This window comes from Camelus bactrianus, chromosome 7 (genome assembly GCF_048773025.1).
Source record: "Camelus bactrianus isolate YW-2024 breed Bactrian camel chromosome 7, ASM4877302v1, whole genome shotgun sequence".
NCBI classification, from domain to species: Eukaryota; Metazoa; Chordata; class Mammalia; order Artiodactyla; family Camelidae; genus Camelus; species Camelus bactrianus.
The window spans coordinates 54,651,846-54,672,973 of NC_133545.1; the positions used below are offsets into that span (position 1 = coordinate 54,651,846).

Genomic DNA, 21,128 nt, shown 5'->3' on the forward strand with positions numbered 1-21,128 from the left:
CCCTATTTCTTCAATTATTTTGCCCTGTGCTAAAATTGAACTGTCTCAACTACCCTGGTCTGTCTTTTTCTAGAAGCCAAGTGAATGGCACATGCCATTGCGTAAGGAGGCTTAGGGAACGCTGAAAGTAACTAACTCCACAGGTATCTTTCACTTAGCAGACATATGAATAAGTGAGTAGCAAATTATAAAAATGTCTTCTGAGTCACAGCCCTGAGCTTGGGGTGAGGTTACCTGGGAGCACCTAAAATTGCTGTTGGATTCACATTTCACATAACATTGAGAAAATCTCAACTGTCAACTTGGGAGAAAGAAGGCCATTAACTAAGACCCATTCTCCACTGCAAAATGAAAATAAGACAGGGAAAAGTAAACTGAAAATCTTTCAGTACTGTAATATAGTCTACAAAGAAATTGCTTAAAACAGCAATTTAGGACTTTTGTTTTTTGCATTATTGTAAACTACTGCCATCTAGTGATGAAACTAAGCATTACCATTTCATTGTCAATTTAGGATTCAACTGGCTAACAGAATGGAAACTCATTCATTGGTTGTATCAAATGTTTAACTATGAAATATAGAGTTTATAAGGCACAGATCATATCCTCAAAGTTCTTGCATGAATTGGTAAGAAACAGCTGAAAGATCAATTAAGTGACATAGATGATTTCAGTTCTTAGAAATATTTCATTCAAGAATGTAACAGTTTATGGGGAAATTCGTGGGGAAGTTCATGAGGAGTTAGCACATTTAAAGAATTCAATCATCTTGTTAATTTGTTAATTTACAATGAACAAAGTTGGTTTATTTTTTGAAAGTTAATCTGTACTTTTAAATTTAGGTCTGACCTGCTTTACATAGGTACTAAGTACTAAGATGGAAAGGAAACCAGCTGGAAGACCAAATTCAACCTCCACATCTTAGATTTTATGTACTAAAGTATCTGACTTACATTTCTACTTAACTGATACTTTTGAAGAAGCCATTACACTTTCATAAAGATTTGAAAACTGGAAAGTGATCAGCTGGAAGTGGTAACTCAGAATGGTTTTAATTGACATCTGATGTGATTCTAAATGAAAGATTGGGGGTGGGGCTCCTAAATGTGTTAATAGTTTATTTTTTAAATTCTGTTTGCTCCTTCTTTTCCAAAATCTAAGAAAATTAGTATGGCATGAGAATTGCAATAGTTAAGTTCCAAAATGAAAAATAAAAAAGGATAATATTTAGAAAATGACAAATTCCTATCCCAACTTGGGGGAAGGGTTTTAACTAGACACTGGGCTGGCAGAACTTTAGCGTGTGTGAGTTTTGGGGGTAAAAACATCCCAACCTGCACAGCCTGTCCTCCAAGGGACCTGTCCAACTGAACAGTCAGGAACGCCGATGTCGTCAGCTCATCCCCCGTGGCATTTGCTCCCTGCCTGGAGGAACCAAAGAAAAATAAATTAGCTTGTATTTAACTTTTAAGATCATCTAATGTAGGCATTTCAAGCAGAAATTTAATATCATGGAAGATCAAGAAGAAACTAGCTGTTTTGACACGATACAGCGACAAAAGCTATTGCTTTTGGAAAGTACCAACACTGAGCCATGAACTCTCCCGTGCACTGTCTAGAACTACACATGGGAGGTATTTTAATCTCTGTTTTCTAGGTCTATTTGCAGTTCTTTATGTAACTTAGCTAAGTAATCAAGTCTGTTTGATTTCACGTTGGAGCTGCCTATTTTGGGAAGCCATCTCCATAGTGAAAAATAATCCACTTGAGTAGAATATAAGCCAGATCTATTGGGTTGAGTATTAGAGGCATTTTATCTTTCCATGATTATTTGGTGAGCATGGTAACAAATGTCTGCACCCAGAAAAAGCAAGAAAATAATTATCAGAAGTGGGCAGTAGAGAGGCCCCATTCTGTCATTCTAGCCATTCTTTAAAGGAATTATTAATAACACGGTTAGAGTTTAGACTACCAGTCACCCAGATAAGAGACAATCAACCAATGCATCCCATTCATCTGCAACTTCCCTTCCTAGGGTAGCCTTTGTATCACTCCAGTCAGTAGCTTAACCTACAGAGCAACCTCTGGGAGATCTGCCTATTCGACGTGTTGTGGGAGGGCAAAGCCAGTCAAAGCACTGAGCATTGTTTGTTTCTAGCCAACCCTCCCATCCCTATCTGACTGGAGGTCAGCAGGAGGAACACTAATGCTGGGGCTGGATTTCAAAAGTTAGTTATATCTTTTCTTCTGCAGCTTTGGGAGAGACCTACTATTTCATATCCAGAGCAGACTAAAGACAGCCCCCCAGCCTGGGCAACACACCCAAACATGCACATATGCACACATGCCCCAAGACACTGGGTGCGGGGAGCAGGTCCTACTTATCTCAGCGTATTTCCTGCACAGAGTCAAAGGGTTGATACAGAAATGTCCTACAGTGGGGTGCCGAAAAAGAGAGAAAAAAAAGGAAGGACATACTCACGTCAGGCACAAGTCTAAAAAAATTAAAAATGCTTTCCATTATATATGGACGCTCGCAAAAATACAGTCTTTAATGCTAATTTTAAGCCTAAATTTTCCAGGAGCCTATCCCGCTAACAGTCACTTCCGGGAGCACCGGGTGAGGAGTAACACGGAGCTGAGGTAACAGCAGGAGTCTGTTCTCCCCCGTCCTTCCTTCCTCACATCTGTAAGTTCCTGGCTATTTTTCCATTTTCTTTTTTTCTGCACGAAAAAAAAAAAATCCAACCAAGCAATAGACAACATCTCTGCACTACTGTTGCCATTTTACCTTTTTTCCCTGGTTTTCCCCTGGAATATTTCAACCAGCAAAACTGGAAAACCAAACTTCTGCCTTCCGGACACTCTTAATAAATATTTCACTGCTTGTCTCAAGCCCTTCTTCTTCTTCCTATAAAGTGACCTATGCTTCCATCCACGCAGATTCACGTTATTCTGTTTTACGGACCTATGACCCAGGCCGTCAAGGACCCCACTACAACAGCGGCAGGACGGGTGAGCCGGCCCGGGCCGCGCTGCGGGGGCGGGGGCGGGGGGGGGGTACTGCGGGGCTCTTTGGCACCGGCGGGCAGACAGGGCAGCGCGCGAGCGGGAGCCGTGCGGGGCGCCGACGCGGAGGGCGGGGGAGCGCGGCCGCCGCAGGCACGTGGCCCGGCGGGGGGTGGGGGGGGCGGAGTGACCGTCCCGGAGTCCCCGGGGGACCCCGCGGGGGTTGCGGGGAGACGCTCCCCTGAGCGCGGGCGCGGGGCCTCGTTCCTCCGCGAAAACGCAGCCATCCGGACGCGCGTGTCCAAGTCTTAGTTGGTTTACGGGGAACTTGGAGGTTCGGACCCTGGGCCAAGGTGTGATGCCAAAGCCTACCGGCCTGTAGTCCAGGTGAGGCTACTGTCCGAGAAGACGTTAGAATACGGTTGAGTGTTTTCACGGGGGAACTAAGATCATTTTGATTTTTAGAAAAACAAATAAACAAAGGACACCACTACAATCAAGATATAATGAAGTTGCTCTTTGTCTCTAATTTTGAAATTCTATGCGTCGAAACAGTCTACTTTGGTATGACTTCTTCTTTATAAGTATGTGGTACTTGTTACTCATTAAAAATAAATACTGCATGAAAATGGAATTTACTGCTTCAAGGGACTCATCACTGCCACTGTCCAGAGTCTGTTCAATTTCAATTACTTGACATTTCGGAGAAAAGATCACTGCTGAAATTATTTTTCTCCTATCATTTTCGAATACAAGTGGTTTCAGAAATAAAAAGACAAATCTGGGTACTGAGTAGCTGATTGAATTCTAGTTTGTCACCTTTAACTCTGCCTCCTGGACTTAACCCATTTACACCCCTGCAGTGAAATGAGCACATAAACTGGAAAGCTGTTTAATTTGAAAGCCAGGCTTCAAGAGTTCTGCCTGTTTTCTAAATGTCCTCTTCACTACCTTTATGGAAGCTTTTGAAGTCCCACAAATCATACGACAATAACAAACTGACATATTTAACATCCATATTAAATGACAAAGACTCACAGAAGGACTCTGAAGTATCTAACTTGTATTCTTGATATCTCAAAAAGTCATACATTCTCATCATGGAAATCTTGAACACATCAAATTGAAAGGAGACAGTATGTCCCCTCCCCCACCCCCAGTGCTAGTCCAAAGGTAATACCTATTAACAGTGTGGCACAGTCTCATCTTCCTTTTCTCTTTCTTTACAGTGAGGGCCAAATTTATCCTCCCCGAGTTTCTTATTTCCACAAAAAAAACACTACCCACCTGTGCACAGATCAGAAATCTGGGGTCACCCTTGCCTTGGCCATCTTCTCCGTTCCCCGTAACCAGTCATTCAGATGTCAGCATCTTAATACACTGCAACTTGTCTCACCCTTTCCCTTCCCATTTCCCTTACACAGTTCTGGCCACATTATCATTCAGCTGGATTACTGCAACAAATCCCCCACAGCCTCTCTGCCACCAATCTCCTCCCACTAGTCCTTTCTTCACACGTCAACCAGAATAATTTCTCTAAGATGAAAACCAATCATGTCATTCCCCTATGCAAACTCTCTGACTGGCTTGCAATGCCCTGAAATAAGGTTCATCCTCCGCAGGATAGTAACAAAGCCGTTCACAGCCTGGCTCCTTCCAATTTCTCTGGTTTTATGTTTTGCTCCCTAACTTTGCTCTAGTGGTACCTCATTACTAGTAGGTCAGAGCACACTTTTCCCTGCCTTGCTTGGGATAGCGTCCATATTTGCTCGCCTTCCCAGCTCCAACTTCGATGTCCCTTCTAGGAGCTCATCACCAATAGCTTAGGAGTGGGCTTGGGTGACTGTCCCTAATTTCCCAAAGATCACTCAGCTTGGTCTTATCTTAAACGCTTCATACTTCATTGAAATGCCCGTTAATCATCTTCTTCTCTTTAAAGTGTAAGTTCTTCAGGACACAGGCTGTATTTTTTTCCCCTCACTGTATCTGTAGTATCGAGCACAGTGCTTGGCACATAGAAAGTGCTCAGTAAACATTTTCAAACAATTTAAGGAATAGCTACTGCATTTAAAATGTATAACCTGATTTCGTCTGTTTAGTTATATCCACATAGTCATTCATGTGGATTGTAAATTGATGATTCCTCAAAACATTCTTTTAAATTGCTCAGTCTTTCCTGTTTGGTCTAAGTGCCACAATCAATTGTAGTTTTTACATACAAAAGAGAATTAAGAGGAAGACAAGAAACAGTGTAAAAGAAAAGCTGGCTGGGAACAATGAATTTACCCCTATGAATGCCATGCTTTGCACAAACACTTTTCTGAATTAAACTTTAGGAAGGGAAATTGCAAAACAAGGACACAGCTTCTAGCAGGGCATAGCTGCACTCAAGCTGTAAAGAAAGCTGCCGATCAAGGTGTGAAATGTTACTTCACCAGTTACAACAGTTATGACTGTGGGTTCAATTACTTCATCTGCCTGATTCCCCCCTCCTTTTTTTTTTTTCTTTTGAAAATAATCTGTTGGTGAGGAAGAAAGATAATTCATGGAAACATCCAGCTTTTTGCTAGTGCAAACATGCTGATCAAAAAAGTGGTTGCTCATAGATGGACAGGTGATCGTCATACTAAGTAGCCAGAAAGAGAAAGAAAAATACCATATGATATCACTGATATGTGGAATCTAAAAAAAAAAGGACACAAATGAACTTATTTACAAAACAGAGACAGATTCACAGACAAACAAACTTATGGCTATGGGTGGATGGGGGAGGGATAAATTAGGAGTTAGGATTTGCAGATACTACTATATGTAAAATAGATAAACAACAAGGTCCCCCTGTACAGCACAGGCAACTACATTCAATACCTTGTAATATTCTATAATGAAAAAGAATAGCAAAAGGAATATATATATATGTATAGCTGAATCACTATGCTATACACCAGAAATTAACACAATATTGTCGAATTGACTTTACTTCAATTTAAAAAATGGTTGCCGTGAAGATGGCATCTTAAACACACAACTAAATCCGAAATACATTCATATTTGAAAGGGTATGATGTGACTGTGGGGTCAGAAACGTCCCTGGGCACAGTGGTTCTCATTAATACTATGGTGTATATTAGAATCTCAGGAGTCCCTGTGGGCCAGGCATTTGAATTTGTAAAAAATTGTCCAGGTAATTATGTGCACCTAGTGTTTAGAACCATTGCCTAAGGCAGTGCCTGTCAATCATTACAGCACATATGAATCATCCTGGGATCTTGCTGAAATGCAGGTTCTGCTTTAGTGGGTCAAAGGTGGGGCGTGACATTATTTCTAACCAGCTCCTGGGTGATGCCAATGCTTCCAGGTCCCAAATCACCCTATGGCACCAAGAACCTAGGGGACAGGGATAATCATCCCATCTCCTGAACTTGGTTAAGCTCAAGGCATTGGTGAGTGTAAGTGGTTACACTATGAGGACAGAGGTGGCTCTGTCATCTGGTGGGACGCTCACCACAGAGAAATGTCACCATCTCAGCAGAGACCTGAGGTACGTTCAACGTGCTCACTGAAGAGCACCATCACCAGGTGGGCAAAGTTAGGATCCTGCTTCACCCTTGCACCTTCCACCTACACGTCTCAGCTTTAAGATCTTTTTTAAAAATTATTTTCTTTTTCTCTGTCTTCCCAGAAATAGTCTATTTTACCTGATTTCACTTAATAAAGTTTGAGAATCCCACATGAGATGACTTGTTGCGGAATACTTGTCCTTTTGGAATAGTCCAATGGTAGCTACACCTAACTTATTTGCTGGACCTTCCCCATTGGCAGTGACTCTCTTTAAGTAAACTTAACCCTCAATTAACTAAAATCATTATTCAAAACCATACAAGATAGGCTACACTGGCATTTTCTCCATTATTGCTAAGAATTTCATGGGACCGGAGAGTAAGGATGCATCAATTTGAGGTCTCTGGAGTATGACATAGGATCATAAATTATACACCTGTGCCTTAGAGGGTTTGCCACCTTGCAGTGCTGCAGCTCCAATCAGGATGGACCACTGTGAATTTCAACGATACGAAGACATGGTGCCCACGATGCTGGCCAGATGGAGTGTTAGCTTGCATAGGAGATGAGATACTCAACTACATACCCACCAGGAGAACACTACCCTTTGGATACCAAAACCTTTTTCCTAGATTAAAAAGGATGGCTTTTATCTAACTCCTCCCTCTTGTGGATAGCAGCTACAGAATACAGTCAAAATCATATTGAAAGAAAATACTGCAGGCATGTTATACAAATCTCACTGGGGTAACTACAGGGTAATTCTACTCCACATTGCCTGGAATTCAATGAAATTTAACTCTGGAGCAGAACCTGGCCTCTGTGGAACTTGAGATCTTATGAAAGAGGGAACTTACCACGTGTAGATAATCTGTCCTCGGGGGTAAGTGTAGAGTATAATGTAGCAGTCACCGCCATAGAATTCACCGTATGAGTTCTGGTCAATTTCCACCCTACCATTGTGTTCTACCCGCCAGATCTGAAGGAAATAAAACATGCATACTGAAATTCAAATTTCCTTGATCTAATAACACTTCTCAGAGCTCTAAAAATTTTTTTTGGTTTAGATCTGTCATTAAACAACTTTTAAATTCCTTTTCCAAATCAAGCAACAGGAAGAAATTTTATCAATCTGGCAATTTGTTTACTGACTTTTTAAGCACTCACACTTCCTTTGTACCTTCATAGTACTTAGTTCAGAGACTGATGATTAATAAGTAACCGACCGTTTGATCAATATGTGAACATAACGGGACACTCAAGTGGAATAACAAACCACAACATTCAGCTCAGAGATACATCTCTTAACTTGTATAGAAGTTTTCGTCGGTTGGGAGGTAATTTTTCACAACTCTCTTTCCTGTCCTGTAAGGCGTGAGATAGATGACTATTTCCCAGGTTAAGTGGCAGACTGTGACCAAATAATAAAGATGCCCCTTGTGTGACCTCTATTTTCCAAAGGTGCCATCTAAGCATAAGACCGATAGATAAAAGCAGGCAGAACTGGTTCTTTTTTTTTCCTATTTCCTCATCCTCATCACAGATTAAAGACAGTTTAATTAATGATGAAAAGCTGGAGAGAGAAGAGCTGTAGATGAAACAGTAAAGTAACATATGAGTGAGAGACTGCCCAGCACTGTGAGCACACATGCCCTCCAGCCTGGGTCCTGGGGAGGCCCAGCACAGATGGGCCTTTTGCTTTGAGACTGGAGTTAAGCAAGTGGGGAGGAGCGGAGCAGTGCTGTCTGAGAGCAGCCCTCCCACGCCATCCCGGAGGAGCACAGCAGCACGGCCTGGCTAGACCCAAAACCTACAGCGAGCCCTGAAGTCAGCAGCCCTGGGGAGGACATCTTGGAGACACTGGGGCCTGACAGGGAGACTGCAGCCGGGACATCCTTGGTGCTGGGGAACCACGTCTTCACGGGGCTGTTTGGCTGTGCTGAGCTCCGGAAAAGGATGTCGGAGCAGCAGACAGACCCAGACCTGAAGCTGCTACCCTTCTGACCACCATCGTGGGAGGCACTTCCCCCTTTGCGGTTCCCACAACCCCCTGCACAGCTTAGATTCACACATCATGTCTTTGAAAAGAGGAAAAACTACTTCCTAAATCTCTTTACTAGATACTCCGGCCCAAACATTGTGGTATGCTCTGGGAGAACAGAGATAAATGATTTTAATTCCTTCCCTTGAGGAACTGACAAGAGGTCTAGGAGAACAAATCTGTAAGTAAATGAACAATTTTGTGGTACTTACATGGCAAATTCTGTGAAAAATATAACTTACGGTTTGAGCACAGAGAAAGGTCACTTTAGGGAGGAGGGAAGGCTTCATAGGAGAGGCAGCTTGTGACTTACTGAGTTACAAAGGGGGAGTGGGACTATCAACCAGATGGTGGAGGGGAAGCGGCCTCGGGGCAGTGGAAGGGTGAGGCACAGAGGAGAGGAAGGACCCACCACAGAGGGTCTGTGAGGCCCCGCTGAGGATGGACGTTCTCAGAAAGACCATGGAGAGCCATCAAAATATTCTAGAATAGGAGTGACATGACCCAGTTCCCCTTAAGTTAGATGATTCAATAGCAGATTGACTGAAAAGATTCTAGTTAGGGACAGTTCTTAGCTGGGAGTTAATAATTTTTGTCAGAAAAAAAGAAGCAAAAAAGAAAAAAAAATCAACAAACTCAATTTGAATGCTCTAAAAGTATTGGTGAGTTTGGCATATAACACATGCCTGATTTGCTTTCGTGAATGCCTCTGAGATGCAAGGGAAGCACCAACTTCCGGTGTCGGTGCTTTCAAAGCAACACACCCTCACTGGGCAATCCCAGGTCTGAGAGCAGGGGCAGTTCAGAGCCAGGAAACCAGATAGAGATGACTGGGTTCCTTGCAGGCCTCTAAGGTGACAATAAGGTAATCTCACACAAATCACTTAACTTCCTGGAATTCCAAAATATACATTATAAAACAGAACTAAAGGTCAGACAACATCTCTTCCAGCTTTAAATTCACTAATTAAATATATAGTTTGGGACCATCTTTGTTAATAATTAAAAATTCACGTTTTACAAAGTTTGCAATTTCTTGAAGTTGTATTTCCACTTATACTGGCATAAATGGGCTTGATAAAGACAAACAAATACACAAAAACATGCAAATACCTTCACTTTGCCAGAACCATCATCCACCATATTATGCTGGGCCGCCATTTGTGGAGAAGTGTGTAATTTGGAGGCATCGAATGGCACTTGTTTTATTCGAGCCACTTTCTCTGTGACATACACTTTCCCAAAGCCATCGCTCTGATCTTTATCTCTCCAGTCTTTAAAGAACTGTTTGAAGATTGGTGTTTCACCTCCTTCCGGAAGCACTTGAATCTGAAATTTAAAAACTAATAATCATTATAAACAGGAAAATAAGAGATCAAGGAAAAACATGAATCCAGTAGTACCATTACAGCCAAGTAAGTCTGAGTGTTTTTTCTACATTTGGTTCCTAAGAGGGCTGTGGCATGAAAGAAATGATCTCACTGTGTTACTTGCACCGGGACATACAAATGAAAAAATGAGGCTGAGAGATTCAGAAAGGAAGATTAACTAGCCAGTGTCTAAGCTGATCTCCATGAAGCCAAATATTCTCTGGTCATTCATCCATGTCTACACAGCTTGCTCTATGGTAAGTCTTCTTAGTTAATTCAACTATGGTTGATCATCTCGACTTAAAGTCTGGGAAGAAAGTGGATGGGCTCTAATTCCCAGCATGCAGCCCCATGGAAGGTCTGATCTCCAGTGTCTGAGAAATTCCATCTTCCACACAGATACAGTTCTAGGGACACATGACACAACACTGGACGCATGTAAGTGAAGAATGACTCCTATGCATATGTTGCTTGGGACCAAATTCTTTCATGAGATTTGTGGAGATGTCCTGAGCTCTCATGTTTAACAATGTTTTCCTAGCCAGTTCATTTCCACACATACTTGAGTATTTTTAGAATAATTCATTTGCTCCAGGAATTCTTCAGCTGTCTTCATGGCAGTCTTTCTCTCCTGGGGATTAGCAGCTTTACCTAACATGCAAGATAAATGAAAGAGACAGAATTTCAGAGAGACAAGATACTCCATGATTAAGAAATACTTGTGCACCAAAAAAATAAACCTAATTATAATTTAACTACAACACTGAGAGAATGACAAAAATTTCCTAGTACACTAAATACATTTAACAATATCATAATGAATGCTATAAGAAACAGATTCTTTTTATGGCAACCAAAGGCTTTCTCTCACCCCATCATCCCTGGCAAATGATGCTCTTAGAAAGAAAATATGGTTTGGATGTCTGCTTTTTACAGATCATGCATCATAAAGATAGGCTTTTTTTTTTTTAAATCAGAAAAGATGTTTTATTTACCTTCCTGAAAAAAACTCTATAAATCTGAACAGCATCGACAATGTCAATGGCAGTTCTTACCTTTCCACACGAAAATTTGTTTGGCGGCTCCATGGTCCAAAATGAAGCATTCTTGGGAAAGCAGCATTGCCATGGAGAAGGGGTTTTCTTCTGCCACCACACTCACCTTCATGGACCCACTGGCATCTGAAACCTAACATACAAACCGGGAGCTCATTTGAGGATGATAAATATGTTGTAGACTCTGATCACAGTGATGGTCACACAACTCTATAAACGTTAATAGCAACCACTGAAGTGTACACTTAAATGGGTAAACTTTATGTTACATAAATTATATCTCAAGAAAGCTATTTCAAAGAAAACAAATGAGCAAACAACCCCATGAGCCCAATTACACCCTAAAAGGCTTTTATAAACTCCGTTGGAGTAAAAGTCTACTAGTAAAAAAAGTTAAGTTTCAACACAGAACATACCAGTGATAATAATAATGGATAAAGTTTGTTGATTTTTCATATCTACTAGGCACCATGTAACAAACTTCTCATGATTACTTCTTAATTTTTACAACAATCTTTTCAAACAGGTAATAATCTTACACTCATTGCACACACACAAAAAACTGAAGCTTAAATATTCATTCATTCATTCAACATTTACTGAGTACTACCACATGTAAGGCACTGTGCTAAGGAAGGCTTTGATACATTACAATTTATGCTTACAAATTTTCTTCAATATGGATCCTGTAAGTTAAGTGTATTTTGTGTAAATTATCAAAGTAGATTTCCTCTGTCATATATAAATTGTTATTTACCTAGACTCTTGAGGTTTGGAAATGACAACAGAACATTTTTCATAAGTTGGCAGAGGTCTTACAAAGTTAAAAGTATACTTAATGCCCAGGTTAGAATTCACTGTTTTTCAAATGCCAGCTTGTAGGCTGCAAGGTAATCACCTGGGCACTTGCTAAGTATGCAAATTTCAGGGCCCTCCCTAGACCAGTGGTGGAGCTTTCCTGCACTCTGGTGGGGCTTGAATTCTGTATTTTTAATTCTAAGTGACTCTGCCTTTCAGTTTTGTTCAGAAATCCCAAATTAAAATATTTTCAAACAGACTTTAGACTTTAGATGTATGCGATATGTTACAGGTCCACTAGAGGGAGCAAGGATTCAGGATTAACAAAGTCACATTTTAAAATATTTCTTTAGACCTATAATGCTGTCCAAGAGGGAGAACAGATTCATTTGCTAATGTATCATAAAAAATATCTATTAAACTACTGAAATTGGGTTCTAGAAACAGTAATAAAAATAAGCAGCCACAGAATTATTTCTGTATGGTTTTATATTAAAATTACCAGTATTTAGGAGTGGTAATCACATTTTCCTTTACCATCTAAGAAGAAAAGAATCGAGTTCCCCTTTATAAAGAGGAAGTTATTCTACACAAATCAGTAACTCGATCTTCATTTGAAATCACAGAGTTTCTGAACTAGAAGGTCCTTTAGGAGCAGCAAATAGAACTCCTTCCTTTAAGAGATAAGAAAACCACTCAGTTCTGCAGAGAGATTAAGGTCTGTTCTAAATCACGTGCTTGGAAAGTTGTGAGGGCAGGGAATGCTTGAAGGATCCCATGTGAGCAGTTTCCTCATCTGATACATCTTGTCACCAGCAATAAACTCATAAAATCATAGAGCTGGGAGGAACCTGAGTAATCTTCTAATGTCATCTCATTCTCTCTGTTTCTCTCTCTCTCTCTTTCACATAAGGAAGTAAGACCCAGGATGGTCACATCTTGCGCAGGGTCACCCAGCCAGTCCTCCCCACAGAGCTGACATGGCACCAGGTCCTCCAATGCCCGGGACAGGGCTGTTATTACTCTGTCTCCTTCCAGCTGTTTGATTTGACAGCCTTGCCCTCCTGAATAAAGCAAGCCCTCATGATGGCTGAACAGGATATTTGAAATAAGGTGACAATGTTATAGCATCTCAAGATTTTATAAGAAAGAGTTTATAAAATCATTTTCCTCCAGGAAGGGAACGTTTTGCTGAAGGCACTATATCAAACCATATTGTTGCAAAGTAGAACAGCAACAACATGTAATTTTATTCAAATCACAGCAATAAGTTCACTTATTATTTTTTAATAAAAATTTTCAAAGTGATAGAAAGAGGAATTGTCATTAACTATACTAGAACAAAGAATGGACTCTGCCCACATACTTCTCTTTGAGGGCAATGAAGAGAATTATCAACTGTGGCGAAGAGAGTCCCCTCAGTGCAGGCCTCCCCGGAGCATCCAGTCCAGTAAAACAGTAGAACCCCCAACAGTGAAAACTCACCATGTAGAGCTTGGCCATTTTCCTGTTGGTTATGTCTGCTCTGGTGTCATCATCATCTTCTCCATCCCTAAGCTCTGGCTTTTTCCCTAACACCTGGAAAAAAATTGAACAGATAAAGGATAAAGACGTCTTATTAAAGAATGCAAAGTTAAAAAAAAAAAGTAAACCATCTTACATTTTGAAAGACACAGATTGTAAAACAGGAGCAACTGAAATGGCCAGGCTCAGACATTTCTCAGCCAATCACACTACATTGGCCTTTTTCTAGGGGTCAAATCAATCAAGGGCATTAAGTAAACAAACACCGCGTTCACTGGTGATGTGAACTTTCAAGGAAGAGAAATCCCAAACTTGAAAGTGTAGGTCTCCATATTATGGAAAATCAGCAGGAATTAATTAAAATATGAGTTCTAAGTTCAGTTCTGCAACAGAATTTCTTTCACAACAATCTATAGGTTTTATTAATTTATTACCACAAAGACCTGGCCAAATTGCTACTTAAGGGCAAGGTACTCTTATCATTACTGATATGAGCTAAAGTGCAAGTGAACCATATCCTGCTTTGTTTCCTGCTCTATTTTTGGCACAGAACAGAAGAATGTCAAATGAATGAACGAATGCATCTATTTATCCTTTGCATATCTGACGCAATCCAAAAGTTCAAGTAAAACACTCAATAGAAAATACATTTGAATCGGCTTTGAATTTCTGTGCACTAAAATCACAAAAAATATGTCTAAAGAGCACCTTAATTAATTAATTTAAATAACTGACACAAATATAGGATGTTAAGGACAGGGATCAAATATAAACATTCTAAACAATGTGAGTTTTATAACAACATAAATACAAACTCAAATTCAGAAAATGCAAAGAAGTTATTCATTTAGATTCCATAAATATTCAATATACAGGAAAATTCCTTGCATAATGTGTTTTATATTCGGTATCCCTTACAATATGGTGTGTGAAAATACATAACTGCTAAATACCAAACAACAATGAAAATGTATACAAATTCTAATCCTTGCATGAGTACAGCATAGGCTCGATTTAGAAATAATTTAAGACATTTCTTCTGGGAGCATGTCTACCTTTCTGTTTAAACAATGATCAATAAACCATTTTAATTATCGAACATACTACATGATTGTAATACAGTTTTTCTTTTCTGCTAAAAGTAGGATTAAGGCAAAAATTAAAACACTTGCAACCAAAAGCTTTTTTTTTTTCTTTAACAGTTTTACCTTGGTAGAAGTATGTTTATCTTATAAAAGCAGTAAAAGGTCTCATATACACTCTTGAAATTCTACTCCAACCAAGAGAGTAGTTTGGAATCAACAGTTTGGGTTAAGGCCATATTTAATACTGGGATGTCTCCCAGCGGACTAAGCGAGTCTGTGATTTGGGGCATACTCCAACTTTTAATTTTCAGATAATCATTCCCACATTAGCTAGGGATCTTATTTATCCTCTCAAAGGACTGTAGCATAGATGTGAAGTGAACCTGGGGGATTTACTAGAAACAGGCTTAACTCCAGGGATACAAGGATGCTATACATTGCCGGGTGTCATTTTAAAATTCAGTTCAACAACTAAGCATTTACCAAATACCTCACTGGGATATACAAAAGAGCGCCCCACCACCTCACATAACTCTTAGAAACGTTAAACCTTTCCTGGAAAGAGGAAAATAATTTAAGGTCTGCACTTCATCCACTATGCCATATATTTTGATCTTTGAAATAAACCATAAATACAGCTTTTCTTTTCTTTTTTTTTTTCTACAGGAAGGATAATGCCTAAATTTAAAACACACACTTTTAAGTTTCTCAAGTGATAAGCATTTAGCTCATATAATCCCTTGTGTGTGAAACAGTCTATATTTTGATAATTTAAAGAGGAAGGGAAACAGAGAAGACTCCTCTGAGGATGTTCCATAAAAGTTTCATCTATTGTTCTAGCCAAGACCTGTCTCTCAAGCTTGGAGCTCCCCTTTCCTTCAATTATTTTCTGTAAGTTTCCACTTAAAAGTATCATCGTCCTCTAACAGGTTCCAAACTTACCTTATCTTCCTACAAAACTGACCATTCTCGATTTTCCCCTTGTGTTGGTGAATCTCTACTCCTCTGCTCACCTGGACTTAAAATCACGCTGTCCGTTTTGAACACTCCCTGCCCTCCACTTTGAACCTCCCAGCTGCTTAGTCACTAAATTCTACTTCTTGATGGTGATGTTTAGAGTCCCCAACTCCCGTCTGCATTAATTCCCACCCTAGCAGAGTGCTCCATCACCCTAGCCGCGGGTTACACCTCCTCCTGGCAGTTCCCGTCTGCCCTCAGTCCCACCTTGTCTTTTCATCCAGAAAGTTATCCTGGGCACCGGCTGGAAGGCCCCTTATTTCACTTCACTCCAGTGTTTCAAGAATAGGACTCCAGGTAAAGATTTATATCTTTTATCAGCAGCCGTGATTCTTAGGGTTCATTGTGTCACACCTGGGTACCTTGAGAAAATACAGATTCCCCACCGCCAGCTATTAAGTCAGCAGGTCTGGGGTGAGGTCCAAGAATCTATGCTCCAGATGATTCTGAACTGGATGCTCATGGACACAGCCCACACTCTCCTGTGTGGGTGCCAAGGCCCCTTTAGAGGCTGGATGTGACCTACCTTGCATCATTTCCCAGCATCTTCTGCCGAGTAGCCTTCTCTAATCCGGCTAATGTTCTCGGTGTCCCCTGGGAGCCATGCACTTCCTTCCCCAGGGCTGCACCTAATGCTGCCTGTAACTGCTACCTAGGTGGACTGGGTGTGGCAGAAGCAAAACTAAGCAATTATTCCTTGGTTCAGCTAATTATAACGAGCACAGTAACAGTCACCACTTACTGAATGCCTACAGAGTCACACACTAGATCAGAAGCTTCAGACACATGTAACTTCAACCTTGCAAGAGCTCCCATGAACCAGATACTGTTACCATTATTTTACAGTGTTCAAAGAGGTGAAGCAAATGTTTCATATAGCTGCTAAGTGCTGAGGCTGAGATTCTGGCACAGGGTCCTTTAATGCCATTTCTGCAACTTTTAGAACAACTGGTTGCATACTTTCCTAAATCAAGGAAAGCTGGGCAAGGTTTTGAAATGGACAAAAAGATTTTTTCCATGGATGGTGCCTAGGGGACTGTTCTGATGTGATCTGATGTGACCTGATGTTATAGAGGTCTGCACCTTTCCTTTTTGCAGAGTTATTTTTTAATTCAGTAGAAGACTGATAGCAGTAAATGATTCAGTCCACAGAGATGCACAGGAATTCTGTCCGGTGGAGTTGAAAGTAATTTCTGTGGAAGAGGCCAGTTTTGCAGTTATTAGCAAATTCATTTCAACACCGACTGCCATACCTTTGTCTGTTCTTTGGATCCTTCTTTGAATTTGTTACAGTATCTTATTAGCAGTTCTTTTATTAATGAATACAAAATCTTTGACATGGGTGATTTTATATTTGCCTGAGATACATGATTTTACTTCTTTGAAAACCACTCTTTAACATATAGTGCCCCTTTGTCTAAACCTATTTATATATTTGTTGCCTTTTATTATGTTACATGCATTTAGCTAATACTTTTCAAGTGTTATTACCTGCCACGTTAAGAACTTTAAAAATATAATATAATCAATGCTCATATATCACTATGTACCAGACCCCATTCTAAGCCTTTTACATTTAATAAGTCATTTCCTCTTCATAACAACCCTTGGAGGTAGCACTGTTATGAGCCCATTTTAAGGCTTAAGAAACAGACTACCTACGTAGCTTGCCCGAGGTCATGCAGCTAGTAAGTGACAAAGTCGGTATCTGCCCCGGCTCCAGAGTGTGTTCTAAACTAGCAGCTGTGCGCCTCTTGGAGGTACTTCGGAAGATCTTCACTTAACTCTTTTAGCCTCATCCCTGGAGATGAAGCAGAAGTTGTCTCACAGCGGAGATTGTGCAGGGACCACTTCTATTCCCCCTGTTCTGATCGGAGCAATGGAAGCAACTACCCGACGCAGCCCACATCCTACACACTTTGGTTAGTGTTCTGCCTTCCTCTCCGTATAGCTCTGTTTCCATCTTTCTCCAGATCCCCTCTGTCTACTTTCCTTTCTTCTTGGTTCTGTCTACGCTGTGGGCATGAAAGGCTGAGAGACAGAAATTTTTTTATCATCTCATAGTGTTGTGGGAGCAAGAAGCCCTTAATAAAAAGATAAAACAGGGTTCAATAAACAGGAAAGAGCTACCAAAAGAATGTAAAATAAAAAAAATAACTTTTTTTACTTGCAAAATTGTCAAAGGTTAGGAGAACACTGACAACATCCAGTGGTGGCAAAGATTCGGTATTCTGCCAGGCACTCTGGTGAGAAGCAACATTCTTGAAAATGATGAGAAGTAGGTAACAGAAACCTTAGAAGCACACCAATCATTTAGTCCAACAATTCTATTCTAATAGTTTAGTCTAAGGAAATAATTAAAATATATACAGAAAATTAATCTAATGAGCATTCATCACAGCATTTTATAATATTAAAAAACAGAAACCATCTCAATGCCCAAAATGGGAAGAACTGATTAAATAAATTAGGCTATATCCATACAATGGAAAACTATACAGTCGTTATAATATTATAAAAATTACTGAATGACCAAGAAAATGTTCATAACACTTCAACTAAAAATTTAGGCTGCAAAGCATTATTTACAGTATGAATTCTTTCTTGAAAAAGCACAGAGATATGTAGGTGAAAACAAAGATTAGAAAAAAATTGGTTACTTTTTTTCAAAGGTGGGACTTGGAGTGATACTTTTCTCTGTCATGATTATATTTTGTAAAGTTTCAACAATAAGCATTTATTTCTCTTAAATAAAGCTGTAAAATATTTTACTAAAAAAGGCTGACCTCCTGTACTTGTTCTCTGTCCTAGTGGTGTAAACAGTGATATTTTGTTACTTTCAATAGAGTAATTATTACTTCATTTTAACTTACATTGTATCGGGGGCTTCTGCCTCAGCTTTCTTCACTCAGTTCGTCAAAGGATACTAAATTTGCTTACTGGATTCCTACCTGCTCTAGGCATTTTGACCAGAGAAGCATTTGTTCATGCTTAGACCTAGAAGGCGCCACCACGGGTCTAGAGTTCTTGAGTTTTCAGCTAGGGGAATGAAGTGGTTCCAAAGATCACAGGTGCTTTTTTGCAACAGATATGAAATGAATTCAAAAATGGGAGTATCTATCTCTTTTCCTCTCTGTCAGTAACAAATTGGAAATGTTTAATAACATCTTTTTTTTTTTTTTTTGAGTGAAGGTAGATTTATTTAGAGAGATACATACCGCATAGAGTGTAAGGCAACAGAAAGGCAAGGAAAGAGGTGTGGGAATTGGGTGCTCAGGTTAAAGTAAAAGTAGGTACGCACTCCATAGAGTGCGGGCCGTCTCCGCAGAGGAGGGAGTGAGAAAGGGCCGCTAGGCATGGTGTTGCCAGTTTTTATGGGCTCGGTAGCTTCACACACCTACAGGTGGGACCATTTTAACTACCCTGGGGAAGGGGCTGGGATTCCCAGGAACTGGGCCACCGTCCATTCTTTGAACTTTTGTGGTTTGCCTGTCGTGGTGCCTGTCAGTGGAATTGCTTAATAACATCTTAATGATGTAAGGCACTACTCCAAATACATGAAATGAAAGGTTGGAAATGTGTGGAAATACAATTGTTTTCTGCTTAAAGAGACCTCTTCTGCTGTTTGCTCTGCCTTCAACAGGAGTTCAACTGAAAAGAACTCAGAAGATATTTATATCAAATCATTAAAGCAAATACACAGTCTAGCTTTAGATTCACAGTCCCCTAGTTTCAGAATTTCTAGGTTTTCATGACCTGTGTCTAGATACCCTCTTATGTTTTTTCTGTGTGACCCACCGTGACTTTCTTTTAAAACATACGCTGGCCTATGTGTAAATTTGTTTTCTTAGAGAGAAGGACCAGGCAGTTAAGAGAAACGGAGGCTGTATTTTCATAATTCTTTCTGAATTTTCACATTTCCATCTGTCTTTATTTAGCTTGTACCTTTTAGCCAGCCCAGCCTACTCTGGATGTGAAACTGCGATACATACAATCTTGCTTACACAAGATGCAGTTAGCCTCCTTTACCTTTCTTCGGAAAAGTCAAGATGCTTGGACACTTTATAGTAAATATTTGAAGTGAATAGCAGGAAAAGAGGGGATAACACATGGTCTGGAGGAAGGACAGTGCGTAATTCAAAACTACAGATCACTTTGGATAAAAATGTTCTAAGTTGGTGTCAGGTCCTACTAAAAGCATTTAACATAGAGGATCTTATGTGCTTCTCAATGTGAGTTCAGCTTGATAGATTAGAAAAATGAGGCTGAGGGAGTCAGGAGTTTTGCCTGAGGCCCAAGCCTTGTAAATTCTGCCAAGGGTACGAACCCCAGGTCTTCCTCCTCCTGCTGCAGTGTTTCATACAGAAAATGAGACATGGCATTGTTCTCACTGTAACTATTTTAGCATAAATGGCTCTGCTTCTTTTTTTCCCCTAAGAACAGAATAAGCTCTCAGGTACTAAGAGCTAAAATTTTAACTGCTCAGTAATTTCTGTGTCTTGTTTCCTGTCTTACTTCCTTTCCCTAACTGGGGGAAAAAAAGTCAATACATTGCCAGCATCTGGTGAATAGAAATACATTATGAGGTATAGCCTCATCGTTGTTTACTTGCTTCAAGATATTTTATACATTTGGTAGGACAAATATTTGGTAACAGGGAAGAAACAGAGATATAAAATGACAGGCAATTCTGAGAAAAGCTGCGTCCTCATTTAACCAGCCCCGCCTCCCCTGGATATGTTTCTAACATCGCTCTTCTGCTCTCTCTTAGCGATGTGCCTCCCTGCCCTTAAACGACTTCATCTCCTTATTGACATATGGAATTAAGAGTTATTTAATATATCAAATAGTGGATAAGCTATTTTAGACCTGAGGAGAGCATGTGAAATACATGTTTGAATAAAAGGACAAAGTGAACCGAGTCCCTGCAAGAGAGGTTCCGCTACATCACCCAGCTCAGGGCTGTCCAGCACAACTTTCTGTGGCTGTAATATTCCGTATCCGTGTTGTCCAACACGGTAGTCACTGCTGAGCACCTGGAACGTGACTCGTGCGACCAAGTCCCTGAATTATTAATTAGATTAATTTTAATTACTTTAAATCAAATCCTAAATGGCCACACACATTTCACAGATGCTGTATGTGACAGTGCAGTTCCAGAGGACTCAGAGGATGCCGTGGCCTTACAGAACTCATCGTGATGCAGGCCCTAATCTCAGTATTACCATAACGTCAACGTAGCAGAGATTAGGTTCACAGGGTCAAATTCATGAGAAAGTCAACTCATAAATTATTATAATATGGAAAGCTAATTCACGAGTTATTATTATGAAACACTAACTTTAATTTCTTCTGTATAGCACAGGGAACTAACTATATTCAATATCTTGCAATAACCTTTAATGAAAAGGAATATGAAAACGAAAATATGTTTGTGTATGCATGACTGGGATATTGTGCTGTACCCTAGAAATTGATACATTGTAACTGACTGTACTTCAATAAAAAATACAAAACAAAACAAAACAGAAACTCCAGTACAAAAAAAACCAAGTATGATAACGCGGAAAGTGAACTCACAAGTTATGAAAATGCATAAGCCAGAACGTCAGCTTATTACACTACAGCAGTTGTCTTCACCAGCTGCATATTAAACCTGCCTGGAAGT

At 40.1% G+C, this 21,128-nt stretch overlaps 1 protein-coding gene across 1 annotated transcript in view; it reads right to left on the reverse strand.

Annotated features, from left to right (window-relative positions):
- The window catches only part of SCIN (scinderin), a 66,650-nt gene that overhangs the window by 11,885 nt on the left and 33,637 nt on the right, over window positions 1-21,128 (reverse strand). Inside the window, exons 5-10 of the mRNA XM_010972025.3 lie at window positions 13,320-13,412; window positions 11,037-11,169; window positions 10,544-10,632; window positions 9,725-9,940; window positions 7,428-7,549; window positions 1,335-1,425 (exon numbers count right to left, since the gene is read on the reverse strand). Coding sequence (XP_010970327.1) covers window positions 1,335-1,425; window positions 7,428-7,549; window positions 9,725-9,940; window positions 10,544-10,632; window positions 11,037-11,169; window positions 13,320-13,412 — 744 coding nt within the window. The remainder of the gene's footprint in view (window positions 1-1,334; window positions 1,426-7,427; window positions 7,550-9,724; window positions 9,941-10,543; window positions 10,633-11,036; window positions 11,170-13,319; window positions 13,413-21,128) is intronic.